The 26,853-nt window shown below is 34.6% G+C and overlaps 1 protein-coding gene across 1 annotated transcript in view; it reads left to right on the plus strand.

Annotated features, from left to right (window-relative positions):
• The window catches only part of BMPR2 (bone morphogenetic protein receptor type 2), a 182,994-nt gene that overhangs the window by 87,758 nt on the left and 68,383 nt on the right, over positions 1 to 26,853 (plus strand). Inside the window, exons 2-3 of the mRNA XM_059928494.1 lie at positions 503 to 673; positions 1,755 to 1,925. Of these exons, the coding sequence (XP_059784477.1) occupies positions 503 to 673; positions 1,755 to 1,925 (342 nt within the window). The remainder of the gene's footprint in view (positions 1 to 502; positions 674 to 1,754; positions 1,926 to 26,853) is intronic.

Raw genomic sequence — 26,853 nt, forward strand, 5'->3', positions numbered from 1 at the left:
ACCATGTACTATCCATTTGTAGTCTCTCCTCATCCTTAGTTTAACATGCCTAATGTTATGTTTAACATTTTACAACTGAGTATAAAATATGGTAGAAGTGTGTACTGTAGAATTTCCAAAAACTATTCAGCCCTCTAGGTTTGCTAATTTGTTTTGAATTTTTAATAATTTAGAGCATGGACATTTTTCTGATGATATTTCTTTATTCAGACACCAATATTATTCAATAGGAGAAAGAGTGGTGAGAATAATTTATGTAAGAGGGTATTGCTTTTGGGAAATGAGTTTTCAAGTTTGCTTCTTGTTTGGAAGTTACAAATTAATTAATGAAAAGAAAGACGTTACTGAATAAATACAAAATTGCACATTTATTCAAGCCTTGTTAGGGATTTAGTAGGGAAGTTTACAGTGCCTTTCAAAAAGGCACTAAGATTTTATATAATAATGTTTTGCAAAGATTATCATAAAGTGAATTTGTCATTCTTTTTTTCCTTTATTTTAGCTTCTCAGAATCAAGAACGTCTTTGTGCATTTAAAGATCCATATCAACAAGACCTTGGGATAGGTGAGAGTAGAATCTCTCATGAAAACGGAACAATATTATGCTCAAAAGGTAGCACCTGCTATGGCCTTTGGGAGAAATCAAAAGGGGACATAAATCTGGTAAAACAAGGCAAGTAATACTTTACCTGAAATAACTGTTTCATAAAATTGAAGTTTATCTAAGAAGGGCATGGAAGTAGATTATAAAACCCTCTGCAGGAGAACAGTTAGTTTAAAAGTGTGTATTCATGTATGTATTCACACCAAGCTCCAAATTTGCAAAGGGTAATTGGTTTTAGCTTATTTTAATAATATCTTATTACAATTTTAATAATATAATGCCATTTTATGAAGTTCAGAAAATAAAGAAAACTATAAGAGAAACAAATGTCTACAATTCCATACTTTAAAAAGTATTTTTAAAAAACTATATTGGTTTATTCCCTTCAGGTGTGTTTTCTTTGTACTTCTATGTTTATATGTGTGTGTGCTATTTTTTTCAAAATTATGGTAATACTATATAAATAATTTCATATACAGTTTTTCCCATTTTAAATTATATCATAGATATTTTCCTATTTCTTTAAATATACTTTGAAAACACTCAAAATCTATACAATTTTTCATTGTATACATGTATCTCAGTTTACTTACACATTACTCTGCAGTTGGACATTATATTGTTTTCTGGTTTTCATTGTAATACCTAATGCTTCAGTGAACATCTTTGAACATAATTCTTTGATTGTATCTCATAATTTTCCTGGAATAGACTTCTGGAAGTAAAATTAGATTATAAAACATGAAAAGGCTCTTCATAAAAATTGCCATGTGACTTTCTAGAAATGTTATATACATTTACATTCCCTCCAGCACTGTGTGTTACTGAATCCTTGTTATTGTTATATATAATTATTTTAAAACCCAGAAGAATTCAATAGATATAGACAAAAATGTAATCTTATTGATTTTTTAATAATAATTCTTAGATTAACTGTGAAGTGAAACATTTTATTAGTGGCTTTTTCCTTCCATGAAATGCCTGTTTATACTTTGCCGTTTTCTGTTATTTAAAAAATGTGGTTTCCCATTGGTTTGCAAGAGTTATAACTTATAAAAAATGTGGTTTCCTATTGGTTTGCAAGAGTTATAACTTATTTACATTATTACATATATAAACCTAACTTGTTTACATTAACATCAATTTGTAGGTTGCTGGTCTCACATTGGAGATCCCCAGGAGTGTCACTACGAAGAATGTGTAGTAACTACCACTCCACCCTCAATTCAGAATGGAACATACCGTTTCTGCTGTTGTAGCACAGACTTGTGTAATGTCAACTTTACTGAGAATTTTCCACCTCCAGACACAACACCACTCAGTAAGTAGTTAAAGTAACGTACGTTTCCTTGTAATTCCTTTCTCCAAAGATTTTTAGAATTTAAAAATATATGAAAATATTCAGTTTGGGCCAGAGTGAGAGGGAGAGTTCCGGCATCATGAGACTATATCTAGCTAACACCTAAAATCGAAAAGAGATACACGAGGATTTCCAAGGTATTGGTATATTATCAAATAAGTTCGAATCAAAATATAGTACTTTCCAACTCACATGAAGAGGAGTTTGGCAATATTAAGAACACAACATATGTGCTTACTCTTTCACCCAGCACTCCCATTTGTAGGAGCTTATCTTTGAAGACATACCTCCAACAGTATGAAAATACATATGCATAAATTTATCCATTGTAGTATTGTCTGTAACTGCATAGTATTGGAAACTACCTAAATGCCTAAGAATAGGAGATTGATTGAAATCCACTATGGTACACACGTGTAATGGAGTACTAAATATACAGCTATAAGAAAAAAATGGGTAACATCTCTGTGAACTGATATGGAGTGATTTCTAGAGATAACGTTGGGTGAATAAAAAGCTTATATAGTATGCTGTCTTTTGTGTAAAACAGAAAGCTTATCTTTACAAAAAGAAGCAAAGAAAGGATAAACCAGAAAATAATGAAGTTGGTTACTTACAAGGGTTGGAGGGAATGGAACAGAAAGGATACAGGAAGGAGGAAAAATCCTCTGAATATAGCTTTATGCATGTAGTTTTGACTTTTGGAATCCTGTTACTAATCTGTGTGTGCAAAAAGTATAATTAAATCATTAAGGATGGGAAGGGGGCAAAATCCCAAACTGAAAACAAATGAGCCCAGTTGTATTTTACATAAACATCATAATCACACTTAAGGGAAAAAGAAACAACTAATCTAAGCATTTTACAAAAACAGTATTTGACTGTATATACTCTTTTAGGCAAGATATGATATAAGAGATGGGGGGAGTATTGCAAACAAATACTGAACTCTTTTTAGAAGGTTTGATTTTTAGTAGTGTATACAAAGCAATTCTGAAACAATTGTAGATATATTTGTATTATAGGATTAAGAAAATGAGTATTAGTGTTGATATTCTTGGGAACTAGTGTTCTCACTGAAGGAATAGGGAAACAGTTATAGATGGGGGAAGAAAAGAGAATCCTATGTGAATAGATTGTAGTTCAAGGTATTATTATAGATTTATGACTTAAAAAATATCCATATGTATGTGTTACATGCATGTATATGCAGCCATGTATATATGTATTTGTATGAGTATGTATTTATATGCGTGTGTATATACATACATGCCTACATATATTTCTTATCTCTGTTTGTTGAAAAAAATAAGAAGCAAAAGCACCCCTGTAGCTATGAGTGTACATAATGCCCAGGTTTAGTTTGTACTACGGCTCCGCAGTCAGTGGAACTTGGGCTCCTTGGAAAAATGACTTATTCTAGGACTGGGGCAGGATAGGTGCAAGATAAGCCTGCAACATCTTATAACACTAGAAGATAAGGAAAGAAGTACCCCCCAAAAGGATGGAGACTTGTCACAGTAGCCAGTTTGAAGGAACCTCCCACGAGCTACATTTGAGATCATGTTAGTGCTAAAAAAGTACAGTAATAAGTTATAAACCATTGGAGGGAAAATGAATTGAGTCTATGCTGATAGCAGAGAAGGGAGAAGAGAGGGCACTTGTGGATAGTAGAATGCCAAGTGCCAAGTTTTAACTGTAGGTGTTGGAAAATTATCATTATGCAGCCATCATGGCAAGGATTGGATCAGGCAAGAATCATCCTAAGATCCTAAATCTAGGGGGCAGGTTCAATAAGGACTGAGGATATTTGCATTCTTTTAGAGTTTGTCCAACATATTGCAAGGGAAAAATTAGTAATTATAAAGTGAGGAAATTGGACAATAGCTTAACCAGGTAATATCATTAATGAAGGGCAGATGGACATCTGTGATACTCTGAGAACACAGTGTCACTAATTTAGTACTGTATTTCAATCAAGAATGAATAATCTAATCACAAAGGAACATCAGGCAAATCATAAATTAAGAATGTTCTGTTATAAAAAGGGAGTTTGTTTTCCTCAAAAATGTCAATATCGTGTAAGAAAAAGAGACTGTGAGAAAGATCTATATTAAAGGAGGCTAAAAAAGTTGACAACTAAGCGGTACCTAACTCTCCTATATTGGATGTGCAAAATGTGATAAAGGATGTTGTTAATCCAATTGACAAAATAGATGATTAAAGATTTTTTTCAATGTTAAATTTACTGAAGCTGATAAGAATAGTGTGATTATATAAGAGAATATCCATATTCTTAGGAAATACTCTAAGAATCGTTTAGAAGTAAAGGGCCATGATGTGTGTATCTAACCTTCCTTGAATGATGAAGCAAATTGGGTATAATGGTAAGAAAAGTGAATTTGTATAAAGGCATATGGGTATTCTTTGTACTATTGTTATTCTTGCAACTGTTATAATTATTTCCAAATAAAAAGATTTAATTTTTTTTAATAATTTTTTTTTATTGAAATGTAGCACTTTTCAAGAATTCTTTTCTCTGTCAAGAAATTTTATCAGTCCATACTCTAAGATCTTCAGTTTTGGATTATTTCCTTTGATTTTTTATTTATTTTATTTTATTTTTTAAAGTGTTTTTTAAATTTATTATTGTATTTTATTTTATTTTATTTTATTTGGCTGCATCGGGTCTTAGTTGTGGCCCACAGAATCTTTGTTGCGGCATGTGGGATCTTTCGTTGTGGCGCGCAGGCTTCTCTAGTTGCAGCACGCAGGCTTCTCTCTAGTTGTGGCACATAGGCTCCAGAGTACGCAGGCTCAGTAGTTGCGGTGTGTGGGCTTAGTTGTCCTGTGGCATGTGGGATCATAGTTCCCCAACCAGGGATGGAACCCACGTCCCCTGCATTGGAAGGCGGATTCTTAACCACTGGACCACCAGGGAGGTCCCTATTTCCTTTGATTTATTGATGAAACACTAAACTGAAAGCAATAGGGAGTTTTTTTCATGTAGGTTCTATCTACTTAAGGCAATTAGCTTTTATTGCGAAATTATACTGAATTGGCTATATTTATTTTCCACAAAAAAACAAACAAAGCAAGATCTCTAATTTTCACATCTAGCTCGATGAAAGAGAAGAAGTGAATTTGTCCATAAATTCACCTCAAAGATCTTTACAGCTACATTTCAGATTGTTACCTAGATCTTGGTCTACTGTAATCTTTTGAATCAAAAGCAGGGAACGATTGCCACTATAAATCAGTAATGTTATCCTGATAAAAAGGGAAAGTGTTTTAAGTGTTCTAATTTGAGAGTGTTAACCCAATTAATGTATTTTGTTCTTCAGACAAAACAATCAAGTAAATTCATTGTTAGTAAACAAAATGAATATTTACTTTTATATTAATTTCAAGAAAAATAACCACTACTATATAGAATGTCAGACATTTAGTCTGTAAATGGTTAGGTGCTTGACCAAAATAAAAATAGTTTTAAGTGTTAAAGTTTAAAGGAATTAATTAAAATATAAAATTAAGAAGCAGAACTTTTTGTTCCTTGACATATATTGAATAATACATCAGTAGAAAGTTTGGCGATAGTGATTTTTTTCTCTAATTTTTCATTATAAAAATGCCATTTATTGACTATTTAATATAAACATTGGCCAAATAAAGACATGTATTTAAAAATTACTAGAAATATGGTGCAAACTCATCAAAGGTAGAGAAGGGGGGATAGTTCAGGGCGACTGTTTATGGGAGGTTGCCTATTATTATTATTATACTTTTGTTTGAATCTTTAACATGAGAATATATTTGTATATTACTTATTTAAGGAAATATTAAAGGAATACCTGCCTGTTTATTCAGAAAAATAGAAAAATGAGATAAATGGAGAGGAGAATAATAATCTTTAAAAATCCCTACACCCATATACAACCATTGTTAATATTTTGAATATTTCTTTCTAGTCTTTTCTATTTAATTTTTGTATAGTTGTATTAGTGATATAAATTTTAGATCCTCCTTTTTAAACATAATATAATATTTTTCAGGTATTACATGTTTCATAATCATCAGTTTTAATGGTTGTATAATATTTTACCAACTAGATATTTTTCTTATCCATTCCCCTAGGTTTTGGGCATTTAGGCTGTTTCTAGTTTTTTGCTACAATGCACATCTTTGTATATATAGCATTATATTAAATTATAATTCCCAGAATTGTAATTTCTGTATCCACTAGTAACAGTATTAAAGTTCCTCATACATTGTCAAATTGCTTTTCCAATGGTTGAAACAGTTCACATTCCCATCAGTGATATACTAAAGTGCATATTTCATCATATGTTAATCAGCACTAGTATTAAAATAAAACTTGGCTGAGGTCATTTTGAAAATGGATTTACATTGTTTTTACTAATGAGGTTCACTTGTTGTTTGGTTGTTCTCTATTTTGAATATTTTTATATTCATTGTCCATTTGTAACATTATTTCTCAATAATGAAGCTGACTAGTTTTGAGAAAAATGATTTTTAAAAATCTTTGAACCTTGGCTCTTCCTAAGGAAATACCCTTAATATCTTTCAATAAAAGTTCAGTGTTCATTTCATAGTGTGTAAATTATACCTTAATAAAGGTGTTAAAATGCTTATTACTCATTCTTCTGAGAACAGTGTTCACAGAAACAGTATCTCCATCCCTCACATGATGTTTTCGTGATGGTGTTAAAGCCTTCTATTTGCATAGTATTTTATACTTTCAAAGTGCTCTCACATCTGTAAACTCCTTAAAGATGTCTCCTTAATGTCTAGGTAGTTCAGTCAAAGATAAACCCTGTGTTTTAATGAGTAACCATGCTACTCAGGAGGAATGGATTGAAGTGGTTGTCTTTCTCTAGCAGATTTGACTTACAGCTTATCTTCCTTTAACTTTTTGTCTGTTGTATTGGTACACAATAAAAGTAAAGTGTTAATATTTTGGGCCCCCAACCAAAAAAATTCTTTTAAACTTTTGAAATTATTTCAAACTTATAAAAACTCCCATGTACCCTTACTCAGATTCACTGATTGTCAACATTTTGCTGTATTTGCCTTATCATTCTCCCTCTCTCTATATATGTAGATCACTATTTTTTAACCTTTTGCAAATAAGTTGCAGGCATCATACCTAAATTTTTATGTATTTTGCAACTGTCTCTCTGTCTCTTCTAGATTCTAAAGTCTTTGGTGATAGGGACTTTGTTTTAATGCCCCTTTGTCTCCACAGTGACTGGTACAGTGTCAGGTACATAGTGGGAGTACAGTAAATGTTTGTTGAATGAATAATTTAATAAACGAATATGTGCTAATGTGTAAATTTTGAAATACTGTTAAATGCTTGAAAGGAATAGGATTTGCCTTTTTTTTAATCTGGCAAAAAAATGAATTTAATGGATTCACTAACTAATGGACAGGTGTTTATTTTTTTTAATTTATTTTTAAATGTATTTATTTATGGCTGCGTTGGGTCTTTGTTGCTGCGCGCAGGCCTTCTTTCTCTAGCTGCGGTGAGCGGGGCTACTCTTCGTTGCGGTGCGTGGGCTTCTCATTGCAGTGGCTTCTCTTGTTGCCGGAGCACGGACTCTAGGTGCGTGCGGGCTTCAATAGCTGTGGCATGTGGGCTCAGTAGTTGTGGCTTGCGGGCTCTAGAGAGCAGGCTTAGTAGTTGTGGCGCATGGGCTTAGTTGCTCCACAGCATGTGGGATCTTTCTGGACCAGGACTCGAACCCATGTGCCCTGCATTGGCATAACCACTGCGCCACCAGGGAAGTCCCTGGACTGGTGTTTATTGAAAGCTGGTTGCTACTTTCAGTTAAAAGGACAAATGTAGCAAAATAGTTAAGTGGGATAGCAAACCGAGACAAAACAAATTAACTCTCCTGTTTGAGATTCACCATGGTATAAGTACAAAAAAGCCATGATCATTCCCCTCTCCAAAAAATGAAAGATCAGCCTTTAATTTTTAAGGTAATAGAAGAATATAAAAGACTTTTCCTAAGTAGATTCTGTTATACGATCTCATTTTCAGAGATTACTCTAAAAGTACAATTGTAGCATATTTTAATACTGGTAAAGAAAACAATGCACAAGTATCAATAGATTATGGCTGTTTAAAAGACCACATAGTGAGGTTAAGCTCCAGGGAACAACAGAGGGTACTTAATGTTCTCTGTGAATCCTATTCATTTCTTTCTAGATTGTTTTCAACTGAACAGTTTGCTTCTTGACATCAAACCATTCGTTGCTGTTACTGTAATTATATCTTTCTCATCAAGTATGCATCTGTACAACATCCACAACCACATTTACTTGCCTTCTTACTTGCTATCCCTTGTACGTTGAGTAGGGTTAGATCCAGCAGCAGTAAGGAAATGTATGGATGATTGAGAATAACAAGGTGTAGCTCTCTTTCTTCAAAAGAAGCTTGTTTTTTTTCCCCAACCTTCACTGAAGCTGAAGACAATGAGGTGCTGAGTGATAGAAACTAAAGCATATGATAGTAGTGGATCTTTAAGAATAATGTGGGGGGAGTTGTTAGGGGAAAAGGTGATGGACTAACCAGAGGACCATAAGCAACTATCTGTAATTTTGCCGAGCCACAGAGTGTCACATTATAATAATTCAAGGATTACTTTGATAGTTATAGGATTGGAGGAAGGTACTCTACTTACCTGTAGTTCTTAAATTTTTTTTAATTACAGATTTTATGTAGTCTTATAAAACTGCCCTACATAGTTTTTTAGAGGCAACAAGATAGGGCACAAATAAATGAAACCTCTGCAACCTGTTCACTCAGGTGAATCTGGGTAACATACATATGGGAGTTTTTATAAGTTTGAAATAATCTCAAATTTAAAAGTTAAAAAATTTTTTGTTGGGGGCCCAAAATATTAACATAAGGCATTTATTGTCTACCAATATAATTATAGGCAAAAAGTTAAAGGAAGATAAGCTATAATTCAAGTGTGACTGGTTCCTGAAAATTTTAGCAGAATGGGAAGTCCACTGATGCTTTTGTTGAGACATAAGTGAAATGCCTGCTTTAAAATAATTAAACACCAGCAGTTAATTATTAATGTTGGAAAAAGTTATGTGAGCATTTTTATGTGCCATAAAAATTAAGGTTCTATTTGGACTATAGATCACCAATGATTTCTGGCTAGTTAGGACACTAGCTCTCTGTTCTCAAAACCTTTTTCCTCCAGTCACAGCATCTGAAGTATAGTTTACATGTTGTGTTTCTCCATTAAGAAGAATTATTACCATTAAAAAAGAAAGAGAAAAAGAGCTTCTGATATTTAGAAATGTGTGTCAATTATTTTGCTGTAATCCCTGATCTGAGGTTGTTGGCAACAGAGGCTTATAGCATGTGTTCAAACAGAAACACATTATGAGATAATTCTCCAAAACAAAACTGGCTAGAGGTGAGGAGATTTATGGATTGATAACTCATATTCTAGGTCTTTGTACCACAATCATTACTTTTTCAAAGATTTTTCTGTTCTACTAGTGAGTCTGTTTCAGTTGTTTATCTCTTTTTAAGGGGGATAGGTACCATATTTGACTATTTGAACTTCAAAAATGAGAAAATATGAGAACCTTAATAAATACTAGCCAGTAGTTCTGTACCTGTTTAGTACTTAATTATAAGTAGACCTGGCTCTAGACACAGTTATGGAATTGAGGAAGATTAGATACTTTTCTTCCCTTGAGATCTTATTTTCTGAGGCCCTTTCCTTTCTGTTAGGAAACCCTCCCTCTGTTGTGCTCAGTATGATAATGTCAACTTTTTTGGGCACTTTCCTTCCATCCCCCATCAGCATATGCTGTTCTTAATTCTGTTTTCCTCTGGCCTTAAGACATTAGTGTTGGATATTTATTTAATGAGTGTTGCTCCTTAAAGACTTGGCAGTAAACTTAAGATTCTTAGAGAATGTTTTTCCAGATGGGATAAATCTCGTAGAGAAATTTCAATTCACTTTATCAGGATTATAGAGTTGTTAGAGCAGTCTCTTTTCGTAAACATATAAAGGGCGTTCAGGCATTTAGTATATAGAGAAATTGAAACTAGCTAAATGACATTTTTGACTACTCACTAAGGGCCCTATACGCACTAAACCTTTACGTTTAACCCTTACAGAAACATATGAAATGGTTACTGTTATATTCTTATTTCCCATGAAGAACACTGAGACACAGATATGCAATTTACCAAGTCACACAGCCAATGAGTGGTAGAGCCAAAATTCAAACCTAGGTGTTTTGGCTCCAGAGTATGTGTTACTAAACATTACTGTCTATTAGTTTTAACCATTGCTCTCTGTATTCAATTGTCATTAACCATTACTCTACACTCAAACAGGGGGCCTGTTAATATTTGTTTGTTCATTCATTTGGGAGAGAGATTGAAAAGATTTTTTTGAAAATGTTTATCACATTTCCTAAAATTCAAGGACCACTTCTATTTTTCTTCATATAACCTCATTTAAAAAAAACACAACATATGTATTTTAAAGGGAAATTTCCCATCACTACTATAAATGGAAAGCCAGTATTGTAAGTAGAAGGTAACTTTAAAAATTATTTATTTAATTGTAAATAAGGTGAAAGTAAAATCATATTATTAATTAGCTAGATATTGTTGCTTATCAAATTGTCTGAAACTTGAAGCTTGCTTTCTCTGTGTTAAAAGAGGAGAATAGCAAATGTTTGTTAGGAAATAGAATTACATTGTCACCAAGTTGAGATTTTCTTCTTTAGTAATCAGACAAAAGAAAGAAAACTAACTTTCACTAATGACATGTCCATGTACTACCTAAAACCAGAAGTCTGACACTTTAGGAAAGTGAACTATATTATTCTGAGTCTCTTCCAACCATGAGAGACTTTCTGGCACTTAATCTGTTTAAAAAGAAAGCCATTCTTGGGACTTCCCTGGTGGTCCAGTGGTTAAGAATCCACCTTCCAATGCAGGGGACGCGGGTTTGATCCCTGGTCAGGGAACTAAGATCCCACGTGCTGTGGGGCAACTAAGCCTTCGCTCTCTGGAGCCTGTGCACCACAACTAGAGAGAAGCCCTTGCACCGCAACGAAGAGCCCGTGCGCTGAAAGGAAAGATCCCACATGCCTCAGTGAAGATCCCACATGCCACAACTAAGACCCGACACAGCCAAATAATAAAAAAATTAAATTAAAAAAAAAAAAGAAAGTCATTCTTTAAGTAAGTGAATTTATACCTACAGTATTCTTTTACTTTCTTATACCCTTAATTCATCCTTAATGTGCTTGTAAATTCCAAGAGTTTGAAAGAAGTATGTATGTAATTATTGCAAGGTTCACAGCTATTTTAGAAAATTTTCTTGATAAGACTTATGGAATTGGTATAATTAACCTCCCTAACTATAAACAAGATAATCAAGTTAGTAGAAAAGCTGGCAAAAATTTGTCATTTAAAAAAAATTAAATAAACCTAACTCATTTTATTTAGTGTTGGAAGTTCTTAGATGAAAGTCAGTATAAAAATGTAGAATCCTTTTCTTTTATGTACATTATTCATTAAGTTGATGGTTGGATCGAGTTGATGAGAAATAAAGATCAAACTGCATCTAAAGCTAGGTATAAGAAATTCTGATTTATGCTGTGCTGTTAAGATTAGAAATTCTAATTTCAGCGTCTGGCAGCAAATGTCTTTATCTCACACTAAGCTAGAAAAGAAAGCCTACATTCAGAGAAGCTGACATTGGCTTAGGGCCACAGGTAGGTTTTTAGCTATTGTGAATTTATAGTGATTTTTTTCAGTTTTTACTGCTTCTGTGACAGCATTAAAGTGATTGAGTAGACAGAAAATGGGAAATAAGAATGTTTTAAAAGTCTTTGCTTAATACTTCATGAAGCATTTTAGCAAGAAGCAAAACAAAATATGTCATTCCTTTTTATACTTATTAAAAATATTAGTGGAGAAGGAGTGGCACAAGAGAAATAGAGGAGTGCATCCTTTAGAAAATATTAATTCTTTAATGCGGTAGTAATAAGATTCTATTTACACATGTTATGTATTGTTGGTCAGACAGTTTTCATTCTGAAGTTTTGTTAGCTCTGTCCTATTGAAAGTCCATCCCATTCCATACCTATCTACTTTGCTTCTATTCTCTCAAAAAAATAATCACTCTTCCTTTTGGTGTTTTTAAAGTTTATATTACTTGATTGTCTTGAAGAACAAAGCAAAACCTGTTGACTAATCTGGCTTTACTGACAAACTCAGTGGAAGTTTTTGGTCTGTAAAATCCAAGTCCCAAGTGTGTATGGTAGAATTGACTGGTATTTAAAAATAAATGTCTCCTGAGATACAAATGTGTATATTGATCAAGAAATAATTTCCATGTCTTTATTTCAGTATATACAATTTTTCTTGTCTTTTATGATTTCCGGTTCCATTTGTGTTCCTCTCTATCTGTCTGCCTGCCTTAACTGTGCTTCATTTCCATGTAGTATCTCTCTGATTACTGAGAATTTTCTGCATCTTTTCATATGGAAAAACTGATTATTCTTAAATCCATAAATATTTAGTGGTTTCATATGCCAACATATCATAAGAAGTAAAGTCATAGATACATGAAAACACTTCAAATACATTCAAAACCAAGATGAAACTGTTACTAACCAGGGTTCTTGGACTCCTTAATCAATAGAAATTGATAAGAGGCCAGGCAAGAAATTCAGGCAAGGCTTTGTTGGGACTTCTGCTGCAGCAGGAGGGAGCAAAAACAAGTAACAGATTCCCTTGCTTGCTCCCTGGGGTTGGGGGGCGTGAGAGCTGGTCCCTCATATGGGGTAGGGTAGGGGCGGGTCCTGGCTTTGAGCCAGAGGGGTGACTTAGGTGGTTTGCCCATGCCCTTGGTGGTGCTATGTGCAGGGGGCATGTGTAGTACCCTGCTTTCCCTCCTGACTCCTCCAAAGTGGCAGTTGGGTTTTTTGTCTTTTTGTATCTTGTTCATAATTTGCCCCAACTGTGAATGCATGCAGTTATTTTTAGTCCCTTATCGTTTCTTTGTATTTTGTTGCTCCAGGAGACACTGGTCCAGGTGCAAGCATTGCAGCAAAAGGTCCCAGGTCCCAGGTTCCAGCCTGTCTCAAAACTAGCTGTGGTTTGAATAGCAGCTGTCTTTAAAATAATATGTTGGTTTTTAAAATTGAGGTGTAATTGACATATGAATATATTTAGTTTCGGATGTTCAACATAATCTGTATAATAATCTCCACATTCTCTATATCTATAACCTAAGTTTTTTTTTTAATATTCCACATAAAAGTATTTGTATAAATATTCCACATATGGTATTTGTCTTTTCTCTGTCTGATTTATTTTACTTAGCACAGTGCCTTCAGGGTTCATCCATGTTGTTGCAAATAGAAAGATTTCCTTCTTTTTATGGCTGAATGATATTCCATTGTGTGTGTGCACGCACACATGTGTGTGTGAATGCATGTGTATATGTATATATATGTACTTATATACATATACCACATTTTCTTTATCCATTCATTCATCAATAGACACTTAGGTTGTTTCCATATCATGGCTATTATAAATAATGCTGCAGTGAACACGGGGTGAATATATCTTTTTGAGTTGGTGTTTTCATTTTCTTCAGATAAGTACCCAGAAGTGGAATTGTTGTATCATATGTTAGTTCTATTTTAATTTTTTGAGGAAACTCCATGCTGTTTTCCACAGTGGCTGCACCAATTTTCATTCCCACAAACAGTGCACAAGGGGTTTCTTTTCTCCACACTTCACCAGCACTTGTTATTTCTTGTCTTTTTGATAAATAATGTTTAACAGTAGGTGAACAGATACATCGTTGGCTGGGAATGCACTGATGGCTTCAAAATACTGTTTTAAGTACTTCTCAAAGTGTCTCTTAAAGAAAGTACATTTTATTCTAGCCAAATATGAAGTTAGCCAATCATCTGCTAAAAAAAAAAATAGGATCATCTGAGGGAAGGAAATACTAGATTTCCAAAATAATCACTTGATTCTTTGGGAGGTTGTATAGCATAATGATGAAGAGCACTGGCTCTCAATCTCAGTGCCTGGGTTAAACCTTGCTGTTCTGCTTGGTAAACATAACTTTGAGCAGGTTACTTAGCCTCTCTATGTATCAGTTACTTCATATGCAAAATAATAGTATCTAATTTATATGGTTGTTGTATAGATTAAACAAGATAATGCATGTAAAGTGCCTAGCATGTAGTAAGCATTCAATAAATAATGGCTATGATTAGGAGGGAACTGACTAAGCCACCTATTATAAACATCCTCCCTTATTTAATTCTTTTTTTTTTTTTTACTATGAAGGATACTTTTCTGCTAGTTTTACTTTATTATATGAGGCCTATATTCTGTGATCTTTTTTTAAAATTAATTTTTATTGGCGTATAGTTGGTTTTCTGTGATCTTTTTTTATTTGCAGGAAAGATTGTTACTGGGTTTCCCGTTAAATGTATTCAGGTTCCTATGTCCTTCTAGGTGAGAAATAGAAGATAGTATTTCCTGCATCTTTCCTCCCCCCACAACAAAAACTATAAGAAGTTATTCCTCTGCGAGTTTGGGATTAGCAGAGGCAAACTATCACATACAGGATGGATAAACAACAGGGTCCTACTATTATAACATAGGGAACTATGTTCAGTATTCTGTGACAAATCATAATGGAAAAGAATATGAAAAAGAATATATGTGTGTATATATAATAAGTTTATAAATATATATATATATATAACTGAGTCACTTTACTGTACAGAAGAAATTAACACAACATTGTAAATCAACTATACTTCAATAAAATTTTAAAAATTAGTTTTGAAAAAATGGATATTCTGCTTAATTTTTCCCAAGTGTAAACTTCTCAAGGTTTTGAAAAATGAATAAAACACAGTTGATCTTCAGGATTCCATATTTTTGACTCCTTACTTGCTAAAATGTATTTTTAACCCCAGAATCAATACTCACAGTGCTTTCTCAGTCATTCACAGACATGAGCAGAATAATAAAAAATTTGAGTCGTCTAATGTGCGTGTTAGCAGCTAAGGTCAGTCAAGGCAATGTGCTGCCTTCTTCCTTAAGCTCTCATACTGTAAACAGGTGTCCTCTTCGTAGTCTACTTTGTGCCATGCTTTTTGCATTTTTGTTGGTGATTTTTTTGGTTTAAAATGACCCTCAGTTGTAGTGCTGAAGTGCTGTCTAGTGTTCCTAAGTGCAAGAAGTCTTGATGTGCCTTACAGAGAAAATACATGTGTTAGGTAAGCTTCTTTCAGGCATGTTATAGTTCTGTTGGTCATGAGTTCAATTCTAATGACTCAATAATATGCAGTATATTAAATGACTTTTTTCTTTTTTTTTAATTAATTTTTATTTGAGTATATTTGCTTTACAGTGTTGTATTAGTTTCTGCTGTACAGCAAAGCGAATCAGCTATGCATATACATATATCCCCTCTTTTTTGGATTTCCTTCCCATTTAGGTCACCACAGAGCATTGAGTAGAGTTCCCTGTGCTATACAGTAAATGACTTTGAACAGAAACACATATAAAAGAAGGTTATATATTGATGGGTTGACAAAAATGTTTTGACTAGAGGCTCACCTGACCCTGTATTTCCCATAGGAACAATGATTCAGTATTTGCTAATAAAGTGTTTGCAATAATTTTATAGAACATGACTACCACAGTTAACGAGAATCAAATGTACAGATGCTCCTCAACTTACAATGGGGTTACATCCTGATAAATCCATCGTAGGTTGAAAATATTGTAAGCAGAAAATTCATTTAATACTCCCAATCTAACGAACATCATAACTTAGCCTAATCTACTTACACAATCTCAAAACACTTAGCCTACAGTCGGGCAGAATCATCTAACAGAAAGCCTACTTTATAATAAAATGTTGACTAGCTCAGATAATTTGTCTAATACTGAAAGTTAAACACAACTGGTGTGGGTACAGAATGGTTATAAGTGTATTGGTTGTTTACTCTCATTCTCCTGTGGCTTACTGGGAGCTGGAGCTCACTGCTGCTGCCCAGCATCACAAGAGAGTATGGTACCTCATACGGCTAGCCCAGGAAAGACGCAAAACTCAAAATTTGAAATACGGTTTCTACAGAATGCATATCATTTTCACACTGTCATAAATTTAAAAAATCCTAAATCAAATCATCATAAAGCAGGGGCCATCTGTATATATACTGTGGTAGGCAACCTCTGACATGGCTCTCAGTGATCCCTGTCTCCTGGTATTCTCACCTCTGGGTAATCCTGGCTCTCTGAATATGGGTGGGACCTGGTGACTTGATTCTAACAAATAGAATATGGTAAAAGTGATAGGATATGACTTTTGTAGTTAGGTTTTACAAAGACTGTGACTTCTGTCTTGCTGGTATACTCTCTCTAGCTCTTCTTCTGTGCCAGTTCTGATGAAGAGGGCTGCCTGGCAAAGTACTGAGGTTAGCCTCCTGCCAACAGCCAGCAAGGAACTGCCAACAGCCCATAAGGAACTGAATCCTACCAACAACCACTTAGTGAGCTCAGAAGCAGTTACTTCACCACTTAAACCTTGAGATAACTATGGCAGTGCCCTAAACCTTAATTGCAGCCTTGTGAAAGGTCCTGAAGCAGAGCACTCAGTTAAGCAGTACCTGGATTCTGACAAACAGAAAATGAAAAAATAAATGTGTGTTGTTTTAAGTCATTGAATTTTAGGGTAATTTGTTATGCAACAATAAGTAATTAATACGTGTATAGTTAAATACATATAGTTACATATTAAGACTTCTAAACACAATAGTTGAGATGGAGCAGGCAATAAAAAGCTGTGCTGTGTTTTGACTTTTGGCAGCTTTTATTCTTTCTCCCCAATGTTCAATTATTATTTTCTTTTCAGTTCTAATTTTTTGATAATAGTGACCACGATTCCTTCTTTTTTATTCCTTTTTCATATGAAGATTGCTGTATATAGAGGAAAAAGTTTGAGTATTACAATTAATATCTTATATTTCTGTGTAGATTCAATAATTATTAACATTTCCAAAATTTGCTTTCTTCCCCACCTCCTCTCTTTATAGATGGATGGATAGATAGATACCTGTTTTCTTATTGTTGCTGTTGTTGAACTGTTTGAAAGTAAGCTACAAATATCACATGCATCTCTTAGAAATACAAGACATCATTCTCAAATCCAAGAAAATTAACAATAAATTCCATAATATCATCCAGTATCTAGTCCAACCACAGACTTCCCCATAATGACTTGTATAACTTTTTTTCAAAACAGAATCCAGTAAAGGTTGATGATACATTGCATTTGATTGTTTTGTCTCTTTAGTTTCTGTTAATCTAATACAGTCTTCCCCTACCCCTATATTTTTACTATACATGAAATTGACTTCTAGAGAGTTTAGGCCAGTTGTCCCTACATTCTGGGTTTGTTAAATTGTTATTGTATTTTTAATCCCTTGAAATTTCTAAATTGGAAGTTAAGTCTAGAAGGTTGATTTCATTGGAGTTAAACATTTTGGCAAGAATACTTCATGGGTGATATTGCATACTTCTTATTGTATCATATCAAGCACAGTATCATTTAAAATGATGACTCTTCATTGGAAAGGTACATTTTTTCCTTTGCAATTAGTAGGTAATCTGTGGGTAGTTACTGTGGCACCGTGCAAATAATTTTGTTATTCAACAACCTTTTCACTTCGTGCATTGGTAATCCTTTCCCAAACTTGTTATTATATTAAGGGTTATAAAATGGTGATTTTCTTATTATATTATTTATTCTATTAATAATAGCTGGCATTCTTGTGTTAAAAAAAGAAAAAAAAATTAACCAAAAAGTCGTGTTTTTTTTGAGTACTACTATGAACTTGTGGATTTTTATTTTAATGCTAAAATAACCATGAATTTGGCTAGAAGAGTCCTTTTAAGCTGGTTCTCTGTCCTTTTTTAAAAAGTAACAGCTTTATTGAGATACAGTTAACATCATAACATTCATCCTTTTAATGTATATATTTAATGTGTAAAAGTTGATGTTTTTTAATATATTCACAGTACTGTACAACCATCACCACTATCTAATTCCAGAACATTTTCATTACCTCAACATAGAAACCCTAAACCCATTAGCAGTCACTCTCCATTACCCCTCTCCCCCCAGGTGCTGGCAACCACTAATCTACTTACTGTCTCAATGGATTCGCCTATTTTGGACATTTCATATAAATGGAATCATAGAATATGTGGTCTTTTGTGTCTGACTTTTTTCACTTAGGATAATATTTTCAAGGTTCATTCATGTTGTAGCATGTATCAGTAATTCATTCCTTTTTAGCAATAAATAACATAGTTGGTCCCCCATTCCATGGATATGGAAGGCCAACTGTACTATGCCATTTTTATAATTGTCTTAAGCATCTGTGGACTTGGGTATCCATGGGGTTCCTGGAACCAATTCCCCTCAGATACCGAGGGACGACTATATTCCATTGTATGAATATATCGCTTTTTGTTTCTTCATTCATCAGTTGATGGACAGTTGGGTTGTTTCCATTGTTGGCTATCAATAATATTGCTATGAACATTAAGGTACAAGTTTTTTTGTGGACGTATGTTTTCAGTTCTGTGTATACCTAAGAGTGGAATTATTGGGTTTTATTGGTAAATCTATATACTTAACTTTTGATGAACTGCCAAACTGTTCTCCAAAGTGGATGAACCATTTTACACCCCCACCAACAATGTTGTCCATATTTACAAAAAAAGGCAACAGGGATTTTGATAGGTACTGTATTGAATCTGTAGGTAAATTTGAGGAATATTGCCATCTTAATAATATTAAGTTCTTTAATCCATAAGCATGAGATCGGAAGTCTTTCCGTTCATTTAGGACTTTTTTGTTTTGTTTTTTGGCCACACCACGTGGCTTGCAGGATCTCAGTTCCCTGACCAGGGATTGAACCCAGGCCATGGCAGTGAAAGCACCGAATCCTAACCACTAGACCACCAGGGAACTCCCCCCATTTAGGACTTCTTTAAACGATGTTTTGTAATTTTAGTGTACAAGTCTTACACTTCCTTTTGTTAAATTTGTTCCTAATTATTTTTGTCTTTACTGTAGCTTATTGTCTTTAACCAAGATAGCTACACATTGAGTATACACCATTTATAAGAAATACATTTTAAAAATATTTAGTTTTGGTAACATACATAAAACAAAATTTGCCATCTTAACTGTTCATAAGTGTACAGTTCAGTAGTGTTAAATGTTGGTGGAAGGAGAAAATCGGAGGCTTTGGTGTTAATAGATGAATGTAGGAAGTGGGGGCAAAAGGGAGAGGAGAGAACTATTTTTCAGATATTCTTGGTAGCTTTACAGTTCTACTCCCAATTCCATCCCTATCCTCAAGTCTGCTATGGCATTTATTAAAGTAGCAGGGAGATGTAGCCACCCTAGTATGTCTGTCATTGGACCATTTTTTGGCTGTCGATTTCACTTTCCCTTTATTCCCTCAATCATTTACTAAGTACTATAAAGTCTTAACTACTTTTTTAAAACTGAAAAATTTTTTTCATATTCTTGCCAATTACTTTGATTACCTTTCAGTCCTAGGATACATCCACAGGACCTCAGCCTATTCCATTACATATCCCTATATTTTCTACTCATTTCCTCTGCATTTCCAAGATGTTCAGTAGTTTGTTAAATTAATTAATTAAAGATTAATTGATAGAACGACTGACATAGCTTGGTGAAAATGGCTTACCCAACAAGATCTATTGGTTTAATGTTATGAGAAAGCAGTGTTTGGAGGGTTATATATTAAGAAGAGAAACTCCTATTGACTTCAATTCTGAAGTGTTTTAAAATGAAAAAAAGAAATGGCATTCTTTTTTTTTTCTTTTAATTGAACTATAGTTGATTTACAATTCTGTGTTAATTTCAGGTGTACAGCAAAGTTATTCAGTTATATATTTATATTTGGTCATATTTATATACTTTTTCAGATTCTTTTCCATTATAGGTTATTACAAGATATTGAATGTAGTTCCCTGTGCCGTACAGTAAATCCTTGTTTATCTGTTTTATATATAGCAGTGTGTATCTGTTAATCACATACTCCTAATTTATTACCCCCCTTTCCCTTTGGTAATCATAAATTTGTTTTCTACGTCTGAGCCTGTTTCTGTTTTGTAAATAAGTTCATTTGTATTATTTTTTAGATTCCACATGTAAGTGATACAATATTTGTCTTTGTCTTTTTGACTTAGCTCACTTAGTATGATCATCTCTAGCTCCTTCCATGTTGCTGCAAATGGCAATAAGAAATGGCATTCTTTAATTTCAGTTTCTATTAATATTGGCACAGAGATTAAAAGCCTGATGTTTAATTCAGAATTCAGGCTTTCTATTTTAGAATTTATGGAGTATTTTTTTCTGCCTGCCTTTGTTTTTTTGTTATTGTTATTTGTTTTTTGGGTTTTTGTTGTTGTTGTTGTTGTTGCCATGAAATAGAATTTTCCCTACTCCTTTTTATATGCGATTTTATTTTTATTTTTATTTTTTATAAATTTATTTATTTTACTTTTGGCTGCGTTGGGTCTTCATTGCTGCGCGTGGGCTTTCTCTAGTGGTGGCAAGCGGGGGCTACTCCTTGTTGCAGTACGCAGGCTTCTCATTGCAGCGGCTTCTCTTGTTGCGGAGCACGGGCTCTAGTTGCATGGGCTTCTGTAGTTGTGGCCCGCGAGCTCAGTAGTTGTGACTCGCAGGCTCTAGAGCGCAGGCTCAGTAGTTGTGGCACATGGGCTTATTTGCTCCATGGGATGTGGGATCTTCCCGGACCAGGGTTCGAACCCATGTCCCCTGCATTGGCAGGCAGATTCTTATCTACTGCGCCACCAGGGAAGTCCCTTATATGCGATTTTAAAAGAGGTTTTTACAGAATTTTTTTCCCAATAGAAATTTATGCTTATATTTAAAACAGTAGTTTGCAATTATTTCACTACAGAGACTTCTTTTTTTCTACCTGTCCTGAGTCTCTGTGTGCCATTTTGGGGAAGATTTTGTCTACCGCAGTGTATTTTATTTAGTAAAAGATCACTTCTTTTCCCTTTAAAAAATTCAGTCAGACACATCTCAGTGCCAGACCACCTAGCAAGTCAACATGGTATTTCTAGTTGCCAAAGCTGCTGACCAGAGGTCGGTGTTTTGAAGTGAAGGAAAAGGTTATTTCCTTTATCAAAGACAAAAAATACACTGAAATAAGTGCTAGTAGTATCTGTAAAGCATTTTATAAATACTGGAAATTGTTACTGAGTTCTGGTCTTTATGTGTATGTATATATCCTTGATATTTTAAAAATAAAAAGTTATCTTTGAAAAGGTGAGAACCATTCTCTTGGAGTGTGTTTTTAATTGTGGTAAAATACGCATAACATAAAATTTGCCATCTTAACCATCTTTAAGTGTACAGTTCAGTAGTGTTAAGTACATTCACATTGTTATGCAACCAGTCTCCAGTCTCCAGTCTCATCTTGCAAATCTGAAGCTCACAAAAGTTAAATAAAATGTTCATCTTTGGGGAGTATTATATTTCTTACCCCACAATACAACCAAAGCGCTATGTTTTAAATAAACAAATATCATTTATTTTTCCAATGTTAAAAGTTCATTCTGTAGTTAATAGCGGGGTTATAGGCATTTCTTATATAGACTCTTTTGTTTGGACGTTAGTATGTCTACAATTGTGAGAAAAACATGGGTAAAACTAGAAAAAAATTTTATTCTAAGCTATTCCTAAATGTCTGATTTTTAGATAACTTGAAAGTTGTACATATTCGCACACATCTCTGTAAGACGCTACGTGAGCAGTAGGAGGTATACTCATTTATTTGTCAGCTATTGCCAATAATACCTCATCAGTAAGCCACCTCTAAGTTCAGTGGCTTTAACAACAACCATTTATTCTCATAATCAGCGGTCTTGCAGATCTGCTGGAGTTTTCCTGATACAGGCTGGACTGAGCTCCAGGCTGCAGGGTCAGTTCAGGTCTTCTCTGGGGCTCAGGATAAAGGGGCAGCATTCTACTCAGAATAGTTCTTCTCATAGTGGATTAGTTGATCACAGGGAGTTCGAACAAAACTACCCAAGCATATTTTAGTTTTATATTTGCCAACTTCCTGTTGGCCGAGTAAGTCACATGGCTAAGTTCATTGTCAAGGGGTGGGGAGCTACAGTCCATCTACCTCCATAGGAGGCCATAGCAAGAATGTGGATATATTTCTGTTACAGGAAAGTGAGAATTTTAGGAAGTAAAAAGAGTTGATTTCTAAACTTAAAAGGCAGATTTCTTTTAGCATCTATATACTTAGTTCCAACTCTTTTCTGTATGTTATAAATTCCTCACTCCTTTTAAAATGAAATTTGTTGTATATAAGATTGGACATCTAAAATGTACCCACAAATGGTATATATCAAAATTATTTTTACTCTGCTAGCTTTTAATACAGATGTTTTAGTTAGGTAATTTTTTACATTCTTTTTTAAATAGCCTGTCAGTTACTGTAAAGATCACTACTTTTTCTTTTTTATTAGGTTGGTATTTTTTTATATGGTAGACATTATTAATCCAGCTATATCAGTAATCACTTTAAACATCGATGTCTTATTTTTTAATTTTTAATTTTTTAAAAAATATTTATTGATTTATTTATGGCTGTGTTGGGTCTTCGTTTCTGTGCGAGGGCTTTCTCTAGTTGTGGCAAGTGGGGACCACTCTTCATCGCAGTGCGCGGGCCTCTCACTATCGCGGCCTCTCTTGTTGCGGAGCACAGGCTCCAGACGCGCAGGCTCAGTAATTGTGGCTCACGGGCCCAGCTGCTACGCGGCATGTGGGATCTTCCCAGACCAGGGCTCGAACCCGTATCCCCTGCATTGGCAGGCAGATTCTCAACCACCGCGCCACCAGGGAAGCCCCTTAATTTTTAATTTTTAACATAAATTTATTTATTTTTGGCTGCGTTGGGTCTTTATTGCTGTGCGTGGGCTTTCTCTAGTTGCGGCAAGTGGGGGCCACTCTTCGTTATGGTGCATGGGCTTCTCATTGCAGTGACTTCTCTTGTTGCGGAGCACGGGCTGTAGGCGTGCGGGCTTCAGTAGTTGTGGCACACGGGCTCAGTAGTTGTGGCTCACGGGCTATAGAGCGCAGGCTCAGTAGTTGTGGTGCACAGGCTTAGTTGCTCCGCGGCATGTGGGATCTTTCCAGACCAGAGCTCGAACCCGTGTCCCTTGCATTGGCAGGCGGATTCTTAACGACTGCGCCACCAGGGAAGTCCGGTTGGTATTTTTAGTTGATGATTTTTGAAGTGTTGGATCTATCAAAGGATTGGAGCCACTAAACAATCACTCATTTAAAAAGATTTATGTGTTTTGTTTTGCAATTTGATGTAATACTATGATATTTTTTAAAAACATAAATTGCTTTTATCTCACAGAGATCATATGATAACTATTTGTTTGTTTGTTTTTGTTTTTGTTTGAAAACCAAGATGGAGTGGGACTAAAACTATAACTTCGTACATTGCCCAGCATTTCATTAGTGCTTCTAAGCAGGACATGTAGGTGCCTCTAAGACAAGTTTGTAGACAAAAATATGTACAAGGAGGAAGAAAGGAACATAAAAGATAAGGAAAGGTAAAAAGAGGAATTGGGAAAAAGGAAGAGGTGAAGAGGTGAGAAAGAGAAGTATCTGTGTTGGAGAATGATTCAGTACTGGCAACAGTTATTCTAAACTCCACTTGGCTTCATCAATGCCCTAGATATTGTGTCACTTTACCACCGTTCTCTCACTGTCTGAGGAGTGGGGTTTGTAGGAACTGAGGAAATATTTATGAACAGTTTTGAGTGAGAATAATCAATGATGGATGATCTGATGATCTTTTCATGGAAGACCAGATGCGCATGTTTGAAGGTCTCTTTTAAAGAATTGTCAAGTACGATAAGGTAGGTGCTTTGAGGGTAGGGGATGAGGAAATAGTCTGAGAACTATGGAATAGGTAAGTTAAGGATTTCAGTGGTTTATTAAGGATGGTTTTCTGAACGGTGCTAATTATATAAAGCCCTGTCCAGTAAGGCGTGTTTTCCTCTATCCTATCTCTTAATCTCCAAGCTTTTCTTTCTGCTCTGTTCTGCCCTAGTGTATCTTTTATTAACTCTGACCTTTCTGGTTGCTACTACTGCCTCTGCTGCCAAAACATTAGAAACGGTGAGAGAATGTGCAGCCTTTTCATTTGTCTGCTTTGTTTAATATTTTTCTCTTGCCAACAAAATTGGATACTTTAAAAGTACTAGGGTTTCCCTGGTGGCGCAGTGGTTAAGAGTCCACCTGCCAATGCAGGGGACGTGGGTTCGAGCCCTGGCCCAGGAGGATCCCACATGCCGCGGAGCAACTAAGCCTGTGCACCACAACTACTGAGCCTGCGCTCTAGAGCCCGCGAGCCACAAATACTGAACCCACGTGCCACAGCTACTGAAGCCCACGTGCCTAGAGCCTGTGCTCCACAACAAGGGAAGCCACCGCAATGAGAAGCCTGCGCACCTCAAGTAAGAGTAGCCCCTGCTCGTTGCAACTAGAGAAAGCCTGCGCGCAGCAACGAAGACCCAACACAGCCAAAAATAAGTAAATGAAATAAATAAATAAATGAAATTCCAAAAAAAAAAGCCCAGCTCTTTAAAAAAAAAAGAGTACTAAATAAAACTGGAAGACTAAATGTATATAGATGTGAAATGTTTCTTTTCTTTGTTTTTTTGGCTGCATCAGATCTTCGTTGCGGTGCGTGGGCTCTCTAGTTGTGACATGCTTGCTCCAGAGAGTGTGTGGGCTCAGTAGTTGCGGCATGCAGGCTTAGTTGTCCCTCGGCATGTGAGATCTTAGTTCCCCAACAAGGGGTCGAACCCGGCCCCCCTGCATTGGAAGGTGGATTCTTAACCTCTGGACCACCAGGGAAGTCTCAGGATGTGTAATGTTTCTATGATGCTTAGTAGGGATTACCTACAGTGGTCTTTTAATTATTATTATAATAAGTTCCAGGCTCATTACAAAGAAAAATAACTTGTTATATAGAAAAGCAACCCTGAATGAATTTTATCTGCTCATAACAGCACGGTTAAATCTTGAAAACATTATCGAATAACAGATCAAGGCACAAAAATTCTATTTATATAAAATTCAGAAATGGGCAAAACTAATCAGGTAGAGAATGTAATACTATTAAGAAAAGCAAGGAAGTGATTACCACAAAAGTTAGGATAGTGTCTTTATTTGATGAAAAGAAAGGCTGTTATGACCCAGAAGGAGCAGGTAGGGTTTCGGGGAACCTAGATGTTCTATTTCTTGGCCTAGGTGGCAGCTACATGAGTGTTTACTTCATAATAATTTACGGAACACTGCATTTATATTATAAACACTTTTGTGTATGTGGGTTATGTTTTGTAATAAAAAGTGGTTTAAAATAAGGAAGACAATTATGGGAAAAACTAGAAAACAGGCAAACAAATTTAATAGAAAAAAGATAATTTTTCTCTACATGTTTATCTTGCTTTCCTTATTAGAGTGGGCACAGGTTACTAGCATAATGAAGAGAACATCAGAGGGGTCGGGATTTATCTGTACAATGCAATTTATATTTTGCTGTCTAGTCGGCAAAGACTGGACGATGTAACTTCGACTTTTATAGTTAAATTATTTCACGGTCATTTTCTGAGGTGTCTTTAGTATGAATTCTGGATTTAGAAGTATCATTTATATACCAGTTAGAAGAATTGACTAAGTATCTCTTAGTCAACCTGACTCTTTGGTATGATTCTGTATTGTGAGAATTTTAATTTGTTTTGTTTTACATAATGAATATTGCAGTGATTAGATTTCTGTTTTCCTAATGTTAACTTAGGCTCAAATTGACTTTTCTTGCTCAGTTAGGTTATTGATGATTTGTAAGGAGTATGAAATAATTATTTTCAAAAGCTGTTGCATGCAGTAACAACACTTTTGTTTTATCATATATATATAAAGGTAGAAAATAAAATCTGAGCAAAATAGCGACAATTAAGGCCTGGTAGAATTATACCAAAAATATTTTGAGAACATATCTAATGATGTTTTCTTTATACTTTTATGTTGTTTTTTAAAGGTAGCATAGTCTGCAGATTAATCATTATCTTGTATTTTCTTCTATTTACTAAAAATTCTTAACCTATTTACTTACATTCTATTTTTAAGCTTATTTAATGACTTTATTCCAATGAAATATAATTAACTTTATTTTTAATTCCTTCTCTGATAAGAGAAACAAAATGCTGAAATTCAGTCTTCTTAATCACAAAGCAGCTATTTTAAAGGCATTAAAAATTTAAATACATAGTTAGAAGTTAAGATTGATAGGCACTGAATATCTTTCCTGTGTTTTCTTCTCAAACTTATTTTGGAGAAGGGGGTTTCATGCAGTTTGTTTCTCTTTCTCTCTCTCTTTCCCTTTAGTTTTCTGCCATTCCTTTTATAATTCAGTCATAAAATGCCTGGACTCAGCAAAATATGAAATATTTTTGTTTATTGTTGTTATTTGTTGTGTTTGTTTCTTACAGGCTAGGTCTGTTTACAGTGATTAACAAGGACAGTTAAATTTAAAGTAGTCTTAAATGTTCAGTATTAAATACCACCTTGGAGGAAAAAAACAAGAAATCTGCCTCCTCTCAATTTGTATTTGGGACATTACACATAAACATTAATCTGATTATGAT

This window comes from Balaenoptera ricei, chromosome 7, assembly GCF_028023285.1.
Source record: "Balaenoptera ricei isolate mBalRic1 chromosome 7, mBalRic1.hap2, whole genome shotgun sequence".
Classification (NCBI taxonomy): Eukaryota; Metazoa; Chordata; class Mammalia; order Artiodactyla; family Balaenopteridae; genus Balaenoptera; species Balaenoptera ricei.